The sequence below is a fragment of the Colobus angolensis genome, unplaced genomic scaffold (genome assembly GCF_000951035.1).
Source record: "Colobus angolensis palliatus isolate OR3802 unplaced genomic scaffold, Cang.pa_1.0 Scaffold322, whole genome shotgun sequence".
NCBI classification, from domain to species: Eukaryota; Metazoa; Chordata; class Mammalia; order Primates; family Cercopithecidae; genus Colobus; species Colobus angolensis.
This window is the reverse complement of record NW_012116511.1, coordinates 3,271,443-3,282,832: the sequence shown is the minus strand read 5'-3', so window position 1 is coordinate 3,282,832 and position 11,390 is coordinate 3,271,443. Positions and strand designations below refer to the sequence as shown.

Here is an 11,390-nt window from a genome sequence, read left to right as displayed (position 1 = left end):
CAAAAAATGATGTCAATCTCCCTGCCTTTTCCACTTTCAGCTACTGGACATTTTGGCATTCAATTAAGAAAATAAAAATTAAAGAAACTAGAGGTTGGAAATTAGTTTTACTTTGAGTAGAGTTTTTGTGGCCTATTCGTATCAACGAGTGTAGGAATAAGCTACTCATTTAGCAGTGAATGCATGAACATTAAGAGGAAAAAATGATGTGCAAACAATAACTGTTATAATTATAAAAACTTTATTTCATTCTTACTTTAATTAAATCTTTATAAGCACCATGTCATGAGCTGGCAATCTAGAAAGAGGACACTGGAATGCTTTAGTCAATTACAAACTGCAAGCTGATGACGTGAAGTTACAGCTACATGGAGCATGTGAACAAGACCACATTTAGAAATGTTCACTTAAGAATCCCATGACAATGCGCAAAATAGGAATCTGGCATTGATTTGTTCACACTTTTTATAGTCAGAATCCAAAGCTTGTGCATGTAAACATCAAGAGAAACATTTTATCACCCTAACAGTTTACAGTTTGCTAAAATTTGACCCTGAAAGCATGTATGTTGCCATCTTGTTTTCCTGACCAGTGCTGGGCCACAGGCTGAAAAAATCAATTCCTTTAAAATTTAAACGATGCTTAAAGGCTGTGTTCAACATTGTGTAAGTTGTCAGCAAGGCCTTTTAATGTGTACATTTCTTATGTATGATCACCAAACCATTATTTACCTAATGAAATTGTGAAAAACTATACATTTTCAGCAAAATGTTTTAATTTGGTCCTATATTAAAAGACCCAATTGCCAAAGGATTTTACACAAATTTAATTCACAAGCATGTACACAAGAGAATCACTATAAAGAACATTGCTTCCTGGTTTATGAATAAAAAGTTTATCCTCTACTTACACTAAAACATACAAAAAATAATCTACAAAAATCGTTTACAATTGATTTTAGCTAAAGAAAAAGCTTTCTTCAGAAAAAAAAAGATGATTGTGTGGTGGTAGTATTTTAGCCATCAAAAAAGGAATGTAAGTAACCAATAAATATAATGTGCTTTCTCCATATAGACATATTTACACTTGAGTCTTTGGCTTATGTTATTTTCTAAAAAGAACTTTTTAAATGATCCAGCCATCATTGCACATTAAAAGAAAATAAGCCAGTTATATATATTTATATATTTATATAGAGATCTGCTACACTGGAAACATATAAAAAATGAACTTTACTATGGATTTGCACAGCTTTTCTTTTCTTCTTCCTTTTAAGATTCATCAGCTTTCATTTTAGAAAGGGAGAAAAATGCCACGTAGAAAGTATGAACTCATGCAACATATGGTAGCTGTTCTACTGAAACCATGAGAAAAAAGGTGGCATGTTCACTGTACAAACACCAATAAGTTCTCATTTCAATCTGGTTCTTATTAAATATAATTTATGTGGCATGAAATGTTGATGCTTTAATATAGTAATAAAAACTAATTCAGTCCTTTTTATTAAGATACACAACTTCATAAGAAAAATACTTTTACCTCTCAAATGTAAAAGTCTCCCACCCCCCACATTAAAATCTTTCTGCACAAGTGTAACAGGTACAACAGTTGCTGGCTCAATAGATGAACAGGTTTCTTCATAGATGCACGTTAAAGAGTCTCACCCAACTAAGATGATTCCAGGTACTCCAAAGCTACATCATAGCAGAAACGGTATTGCTCCTGAAAGATGTCAAAACACAAACAGTGAGAAAAGTTAAGAAAGAGACTAACATTAAATAACAGTTACCAAATGAAACTTGACAACCAATTTAGATAACTCAAGGATTACAATTTATTTTTTCTATATATGAGATTAATATCTAGGCATACATATTTTATACTTGAGTCTAATGATCCATTTAAGAAAAAGGAAATTTATATTAAAAAGACATTTTATCTTAGATGCATATTTTCCATCAATTTTTAAATGTCTAAAATTTTTTAACTGATTATAATAGTAATATTTGATCATTACAGAACAATTCTTTACAAATCTAAAGAATATACAAATTCTGAACAAATATAAAGAATGAGAAAAAGAGCTATAATTCTATCATCAGAAGAAATTGTTAAAATATCACCTTAGTTTGCCTCAGTTCTTTTTGTGCATGGTTGAAATAATTATCTTAGAATAAATATAACTATGTGTACTTCAAAATATAATTTTAAATGTAACTTTTAAAATTTAACATTGTTACAATTCTTTTTCCATGTTATTTAACATTTTTTAATACCATATAAAAATCAAACATATGTATTGTTTGACTATTAAGTTGCTTTTATTATTTTCTCTATTTTATAATGCTATAGTGATCAACTGCAAATGTTTTTCTCCATATATTTCAGATGATTTCCTTGAGAAAAAAAAAGTCAGCCATTGTAAACAGCCATTTATGCAATTTCAAGTTCTTAATTTTTGACACTGTTTTTGTCCATCAGAGTATTTAAGTAAATTTTTCAAGAATGGTTAGTGGTCCTTAAATTTTCAGCCTACTTATACCTGAACATTTATTTCTGCTGCCTTTATATGTTTAAGACAACATATTGGCAATAACATTTTTGAGTTAAAACAGCCTTTCCTCTAAGCCCATCTATGGACTTGCTCCGTAATAAGAATTCAGAAAAATTCAGAGACCATATAATAAACTATTACATATAATACGCAATTCATTTAAAAATTCCCAACTCAGTTCATTCAAGTGGGTAAAATTCAGGCTGGATAACAGTCTAAAAGGCATATTATTTTGGAAGAGAAGTTCCAGGTGTCTCCAGCAATAAACTAGGGTAATAAAACTTTCCTTAAGAGGTCTTTATCATTCCAACACTATTTACCAAGTAGGTATGATTCAAATTCACCTACCACTGTGGTGAGTGCATTCAAGGAACCAAAATGTGCCTAGAAATAGTTATGTCTCTTTAAGCAGTTTCCAGCAATTTTGCCTACACTCTAAATCTCCTCACCAAACTTTTCAGCTCAACTCCATAGCCCACTAAACTAATCATCAACACTGATTAAACACAAACCAGAGGGCGGAGTGTTCAGGATTCATGGGACACAAATGTAAAGGAAAACAGTAACTTTTTGGAAGGTTCCAGAATGGCAGAGTTTAACCATAGTTTTTTTTTTTTTTTTAAATTAAAAAAGGGTGGGAAGTCAGTTAAATTTGAAGGTAAAAATTGAATTCTGAAGTCAGAAGTGATCCCACTGATGACTTTAAGACTTGATCTGAAAAATGGAGGCAGTTTACATTAACAAATCTTCAAACTGCAAAGAGTTTAAAGATACCACTATTCATTCAGTTGCTAAGACGATCTGAGAGTTCCCCCTCAAAAATCCCTCCGATTCATTCCCCCTTTCTCATCTCCACAGCCAGCACCCCAATCAAAATCAATGTATATTGTGTAGACAGCTGCAACAACCCAGGGAAATGAGGCGGTGTAGAGAAGGAGTTTGAGGGCACCTGTAGTAAGGGTGGAAGTCTAGTACCTCTTGCAAAAGTGAAACAGTATAAACCTAAGCCTTCAGATTTTGTCTCAGGAAGTAACACAACTCTTGTGTGAGCAATCCACGAGCAGGAAGTGGTGAAATACTTTAAAGGTTTATTGAATTGCTCATTCTAGTTATCTGATCATCTTGATAAATGTAGGGCAAGCAACAATGATGCCTTGGTTTTTCTGGTTTACTTCTCTATGAGCATACACTACACAGCTGCTCCCTACCTGATCCCATCATGCACATACATACGTGTAACCCACCGATACCTCTCGTTAGAAGTAAAATGTGTTAGATAAGTGTAACTTTCTTTCTTACTCTGCATACAGCTTCACCTAGATGAACTGTCACACACACACATACCTATCAGCTCTTATTTTGTAAGCTATGTTCTGACTTCATGAGCCTTGACAAGCTCAAGCAGCATGATATGAACTGCCCTCTAAAGTTGGTAAAAGCTGAAAACTTAACAATGATAGTTTAACTATTTATAATTTGATCAGAAAATGAATAATTATAGATATTGACAAAACTAAATTTCGGTTGCCTTTAAAAATACTGGCTGTCTAAGGTACTTATGAAACCTATATCCCTTAGACATACAGCCTTGATACAGGATTTATTCTTCTTATAGGACCATTTACCAAAGTTTACTGCAGCAAATATTTTTTGGCTATCACAGAAAAAAAAAATCCTACAAATTTCCGAACGAAATGAAAAGAGTTTCGCTTATGTGATATGTGATTAAGTGTCTGTGGGTAGAGGGGGGTGCTCAGCAATCTATTAATTAGGCAGGAAAGTCCCCACAATGTCTCATTTTCACATCTGATTCCCTATGTGTGTATGAAGTCAAATCAATAAGTAGGTATATGACTAACTAATCTCTAAGATGCCTTCCAAGTCTAAGATGCTGTGACTCACCGGGGCTTCCACCATGTTTGGCTTGCTGTTCCTCAGTGTCTTGACCGCATGGAAAACATCGACAACGTTTTGCCGTTTCACCATTTCAACAACGATGCCTATCGCACAGAACATGCCACTTCGCCCGCCACCATTTCTGAAAGCAAAGAAAGCACAAGCATTTTAGATAGCAGTACCAAGTGACCACAGGTCACACTATCATATACGTTTGGGAAAATTAGACATTGTAGCTTTAATTGTTTTCCATTTGTGTCTTAATTTTGCTTTATATGTGTACAAGGCAGAGAGGAGGAAACTTGAGGATGAAATTAGATCAGCAACTTATACTTAGGAATACGCTATAGACATAGATTGCTGCAATCTAGACTTTGAGATTCTGATATATTTGTAAACTGTGTAAATCTGAAGTTGTTAAGAGTAGTGTTCCAAAGAGTTTAAATAATATAACTACGTAATAATATTTGGAAAATATACAAAATAAACTTAGTAGTTAATTATAGACTCATGAGACAGGAAGACTGTTTAAAAATAACATCTATGGGAGGTCCATAAGATGCAAGTCGGATAGTCTTTAACATTGAAAATGAGAAAATAAGCACCAAGGCCCTATGAATGACAGGCTGCACTGCCCTACTCACAGGCAGTGGATAATCGTCCGGCCTTCCCCTTCCTCGCATTCCTCCTGCCACTTTTCCACCTGCAGTATCAGTTTCAAGAATGACCTTTTGGATCCAGGCACTTCTCGATGAGAAGCCCATCCTAGGTACTGAAACTGTTGCACCATCAGATAACCTTCCTGTGGCTGTAGAGGGAATAGTTTTTATGTAAATAAGCTGGGACTGCAATTTTTACAAAAAAGTAAAAGGTGCATACAATTTACAATACAAATAGCATCTACACTGGATTGAGTCTAGCTGATATAAATCCTCAATTTGTACATGCTACTACAAAAACATTATAAGTGACAAGAGCAGGAAACATAGCAATCATCCTTTATACCTGTTGCTCCCTCACACTATGTATCCAGTAATTCATTACTATGATAACATTTCCTAAATAACTTTCAGATTCATTGCTTTCTCTTTATCACCACTGACATCAATACACTACTGGTCACAGGTTCTGATAATTACCTCCTAGTTGAGCTCCCTGAATAAACTCTGATCTCCTTCCAGTCCATTCTTACTATAGGCATCATGATTATTTTGAACTGCAAATATAATCTTGTCATTTCCTGCTTTAATGATTTTCAAATGATCTTAGCATAAAATCCAAATTGTTGTCATGTCTTAAAACAACTTATGTGATCTGGCTCCACCCCCTTCTTCAATTTTCTCTTGGTCTTCTTTTAATCCATTTATCAAGTCACTTCTTGCCTTGGGGACTTTGCATATACTGCACCCTTTGCCTTGAATACTTCTTTCTTGCTTGCTCCTCTCAATCTCAAATAGAATGACCAACTCGTCCCAGGTTGGCCTGGGATTTCTCTGGTCTTAGCACTGAAGCCTGTGTGTCTTGGGAAAGCTCTTGCCATGGACAAACCAGGATAGTGGGTTACTTCAACCCCCAAGTAATTTCTATTGATTCATTAAATTTTGGCTTAAATACTATCTCAAAGAGGTCATCTCTGATCACACAGTTATGTCAGATCACTCAGTTAAACACTCTATATTCTTTACTCTTCTGCTGTAAAATGCATCACTTTTATACAAAAAGGATTATACAATTTTCATGTAATGCTTTTCTTCCTGAAAAAAATAAAGATTCCTTAAGTACACGGAAATCCTTTTTTCCTACACTCTGTATCAGTAGAACCTTGCAAAATACTTCCCCAAAAGTAGTATTGTTGAAAGAATGAATCAAAACCTTAAACCTTGAAATACAAATATTGGGAAGAACAAGTAATATATGAGTAAATCATATCCAATTGGCAAGGGCCCATGCATCTTTTGGCAGCTGATAAGCCCTACTTCGTACTCTACAAACTTGTTGTTGGTACATATTAAATATTTGATGCAGTGAAATATATTAAATATACTAAATGCTGACAGTGAGAACAGAAAAAAAAAATCATGTACTAATAAGGACCAGAATACCAAACACAGAGGCAGTTCAATAAGTAAGCAAACAAATAAATAAATATGCTGACAAAAATATAACATATCAGTTCCTGTTCCTAGAATATTTCTCACATAAACTGCTCAATTAACAGACAAGCCTTACTGTCTTCAGCAGTTCTGTTTTTTTCAACTAAAATATTACTAGAACCATAATGTAACAGATGTGCAGACATAATGAGATTCCATTTAAATTAACATCTAAGATATGCATGAATATTATGAAATGATTGAAGTTACCCTTTTTTCCTCCACTGAAATGAGCAATAGGAGTCAATATGATTCCATTCCCTGCTCACAGTTATATACATATAGACTTATTAACCAGACACACACGTAGTCATTTTGATATGAGAGACATTGAAACATGACAATCCTAATCACATACTTAATACAACCCATAGAGCTGGTGCTTTAAAAAACAGAGTAATCTTTCTCTCTAAAAAGAGCTTAATTCCATGAAAGTTACTAATATTTTCTTTTCCAATTCTTTTTTTTTTTTGAGATGGAGTCTTGCTCTGTCGCCAGGCTGGAGTGCAGTGGCATGATCTCGGCTCACTGCAACCTCTGCCTCCCGGGTTCAAATGATTCTGCTGCCCCAGCCTCCAGAGTAGCTGGGATTACAGGCATACACCATCACGCCCAGCTAATTTTTGTATTTTTAGTAGAGACAGGGTTTCACCACATTGGCTGGGCTGGTCTTGAACTCCTGACCTTGTGATCTGCTCGCCTTGACCTCCCAAAGTGCTGGCATTACAGGCGTGAGTCACTGCACCCGGCCTTTATTAGCACTTTTTTTTTTTCTGAAGATCCTCCCCACCCAGATTTAATTTGTCATGCAGTGGAAAGCAGATGAGGAGTGAGGGAAAGACGATACAGTTACTACTTTGCTGCTGGGAAAAGGCATGGTGGTAGCAGCACTGATTCTACCTTTAGATCTGCATAGAGCCAGAGGTTGGGACATTTAGGGAGCTGAAATTGCAGGTAGGAGAATCAATAATGAACTTGGAACAGTGACATGGAACCCTTCTATAATGGTTGATCCAACATGTCTCTTTTCTCCTGCAGTATAACTTTTCTGTCATTATTGTTTTTGCAATGTTTTCATTTTTTTTTTATCACATGCCATTTCTGGGCTGGATGTCAATACTAATAAAACATGCAGTCATCCTTAAGATAAGTCTACATACACTCAGAGGCCAGGCCTAGGCTATCCAACTTGACTGATCCAGTGCATCTGTATTTCCAGAGGGAATATGTTAGTCTAGTGACTGACCGAAGTACCTAGCTTCCAGCATTTCTGCTTTCTTATGTTTTTATTCGAGTACTAAGGCATAAGATGGTTACCAGCTTTGAGGTGGAAAATATAGTGCTTATTAATTCTAGTCTCCCTGTTGTCTGAATAAAATCATACCACATCTTGGTTATGATCGACCTATTCTAGATCAGCTCAAAGGATCCAATAGTGACTCACTCTTGTTAGATTGCATATCCTAAAAATCCGGTTGATCACATCACAATCCATTGAACAAGACATGCATTCCACTTGGATGGGGCCATATCGTAGCATCCCTTCCTCTGGCCAGTACTGAGGGCAGCCCTAAATGATGAATGTTTTGAAAGAAAAAAAAAGCATTATTTTTTCTAATTAGGATAGTATAAAGCAGATTTTAGCATTTCATTACTACTCTATTACATTGTATATAAGTACACAAAAGCAACTGATAGCCATTAACCTGGGACAAGTCGACTTCGTTTAACATCACAATGGAGGTACAACCATAATCATACACTAATCTCCAGAAGTCTTTCACAGTGTTTGGCAGAGGGTATTGTGTGACGATGAAAGCAGCTGGTTGCCTGTAGCTCTGTGAAGAAACAAGGCAGACAGAGAAACATAAGAACTTAAAATGTATGATCAGTTGTACAAACAGATACAATACACTTCAATGTAGGACCAGTATGATGTAATAGTTTCACATGCAGAGGGAGCCAGAGTGATGCTTAAGCCATGAATAAAGAGATTCAGACCACAGGAATGAACTGAACTGGTACAGTAATGAATCAATTTGGTGGAAGACTTCAATGCCTCCAAAGCAATTCAAGTCAATACCTGAATTTTTGCTTTACTGAAAGACGTAAATACAGGACAAACACAAAAGAAGAAACTAAAGAGCTTCTGAGGTTAACATCCTCTGTAAGGTACCTGTTGGGCTATTTCAATTTTCTAAACGCAATCAGTCTTTGAGAGGCTGAAGGCAAAGTAAGCACAAAACCCCTGGTATGTCTATCAATCATCTGGGTATGTGGATAGTATGTGTGCGTGCAAGTAAAATCACTCCAAATAAGAAAAATAGCTCAAACACTTGTGCTTTTACATTATGTGGACACTACCAGGATATTCTGCACATCTCGCAGGCAATCCACCTTCCATAGCTTCCTGGGCATTTCTAACATATATCAAAGGTCATAATGACAGTTTCAACCATTTAAGATACTGAAGCACCGAAGAGTAACAACAATACACTTACTGTCCCCACATAAGCAGGGAGATAGCTCCTTGTTTACCAAGTGCTCCTTGATAAGAACACAATATATTATCTGTTTCCAAAGGGAGAAGTAGTAAAAACAATATTTATCTGACCTGGACAATGTCATTTGATTAAACTAATTATTTGAATTAAACTAATTATGCAATAATAAAAGTAATAATTAGTAGATTATAGAGTTCCCTAATGCTGACAAAAAATTTCAATGATCTTATAGCTCATTTGTATCATATTACTATTTAAGTCCTTCAAGAATCTTAACATCAGAACAGGAACTGGTTCTTGGACTTCACTGATGCTACCACCATTTGGGAAATGCTGCTAACCATGGCATTTAGCACTGGCTGAAGACTGCAGGATAAATCTGAGTAGATGACAATAATAATTTACCTGGCTACTTCCAAATGACCTCAAAACCTTACCAAGTTACACATGCAGCTGGGATGAGGGTCTCCTAAGAAAGGTATGAAGGTTCATGAGTGATATTGGTTGGCTCTGTGTCCCATCCAAATCTCACCTAGAATCGTAATAAACCCCACGTGTCAAGGGCAGGAACAGGTGGAGATAATTGAATCATGGGGGCAGTTTCCACTGTGCTGTTCTCCAGATAGTGAGTGAGTTCTCATGAGATCTGATGGTTTTGTAAGGGGTTTCCCCCTTTGCTTGGCACTTCTTCCCCTTCCTGCCACCACGAGCAGAAGGACGGGTTAGCTTCCCGTTCTGCCATACTTGCAGGGTTCCTGAGGCCTCCCCAGCCCTGTGGAACTGTGAGTCAATTAAACCTCTTTCCTTTATAAATTACCCAGTCTCAAGTATGTTTTTATTAGCAGTGTGAGAATGAACTAATGCAATGAGAAAAGTTAGGAGAAAGTAAGCTCTCTTTCCAATCAAATGTCTGCTCCATGGAAAGATAAGTCAAAGCAGAATGATGGCTATCTACTCATTTTTTGAGCCACAGGGGAGGGGACATGCATGAGGAGGAGCTGACAAGAGAGAAGACGACTGAAAATTTCCTTTTTTTCTCTCTCTCTAAATGCAGGAACATACGTAAGGCTTTGAAATCACAGAATCCTTGGCCTTACCTCCTAATCCCTCATAGGCCTGGCAAAAAGGTATCACACTAATGATGGGAATTAAAGGGTAGGGAGAAAGAGGAAGTGTTGAACAATAAACCCTATTCTTATAAATCAAACCAGCTTTACTTCTCCGAAGGTATACCTGGGCTTCTCCGACGGTTCATTTGCACCACTAAATCCCTAGAACATCTTTAATTATGAAATGTCTTTTTTGAATCACAGGGGATTAACCAGACAGTAAGAGCAGGTGGATTACAAGGTTCAACCTTCATACAGAAAAGAAGACAACCTTGGACAAGAAAGCAAGAACCCATCTTTACAAAAAATAATAAAAAAAAATTAGCTCGGCATGGTGGCATACACCTATAGTTCTAGCTACTTGGTAGGCTGAGGAGAGAGGATCACTTGAGCCCAGGAGATTGAGGCTGCAGTCAGCTGTGATCATGCACGACACTCCAGCCTGTGCTACAGAGTGAGACCTTGTCTCAAAAAGAACAAAAACAAAGAAAAGGCGACAATCTGGAAATTGAGAAAAATTTGACAAAGATGCCAATGGCAAAAAATTCAAAGGCATCAATGCTTTTCTAAATATTATTTTCTCCTTTTCTTGTTCAGATATCCTTTTTTCATTCCATATTTAGATGCAGAAATGAAAAGGTACTGTATGCCATCTCTATATTTGCCTTTCCAGACACCTAATATAAAACTAAAAGGTATAATTAGGATTTAATGTGATTTCAGTGGGGGTGATTAATGGCCAGGCAAGACTCCGATCATAGTAAGGATGACAGCTTTTCACAGGCAAGAGCGATCACAGCAAGGATGAGAGCCTGCCTTTAGACTATTCCACTTTGCAGCACCAAAAAGAGTAAAGTAACTAGTGAAGATTGCTCATAGAAATAGAATTTGGGCTTAATAGGAACAACAACTTAGAAAGCCTGATCATAGTCAGAAAGAAATGAACTGTGGCTTCTAATTTCTCCTTGCTATTGTTTCACGGGAGAAAGGGCAAAAGCTAGAAATGAAGGCAGTAAACTGTTTAAAAAGATTCTAAGCCTTGATAGCTTTCTTGCTTCTTTCTAAGGTAATCAAAGTAAAGTGGCCAAAGTCATAATTTAAAACTTTCTTTCCTTGGGAGGCCGAGGTGGGTGGATCATGAGGTCAGGAGTTTGAAAGCAGCCTAGACAATGTG

General features: G+C 36.3%; 1 protein-coding gene across 1 annotated transcript in view; it reads right to left on the bottom strand.

The window, feature by feature from the left end:
• Positions 1-218: 218 nt before the first annotated feature.
• Positions 219-11,390, bottom strand: part of PTPRK (protein tyrosine phosphatase, receptor type, K) — a 587,115-nt gene continuing 575,943 nt past the window's right edge. The window contains exons 28-32 of the mRNA XM_011951661.1: positions 8,310-8,441; positions 8,048-8,173; positions 5,095-5,258; positions 4,457-4,592; positions 219-1,722 (exon numbers count right to left, since the gene is read on the bottom strand). Coding sequence (XP_011807051.1) covers positions 1,669-1,722; positions 4,457-4,592; positions 5,095-5,258; positions 8,048-8,173; positions 8,310-8,441 — 612 coding nt within the window. The 3' untranslated portion in view covers positions 219-1,668. The remainder of the gene's footprint in view (positions 1,723-4,456; positions 4,593-5,094; positions 5,259-8,047; positions 8,174-8,309; positions 8,442-11,390) is intronic.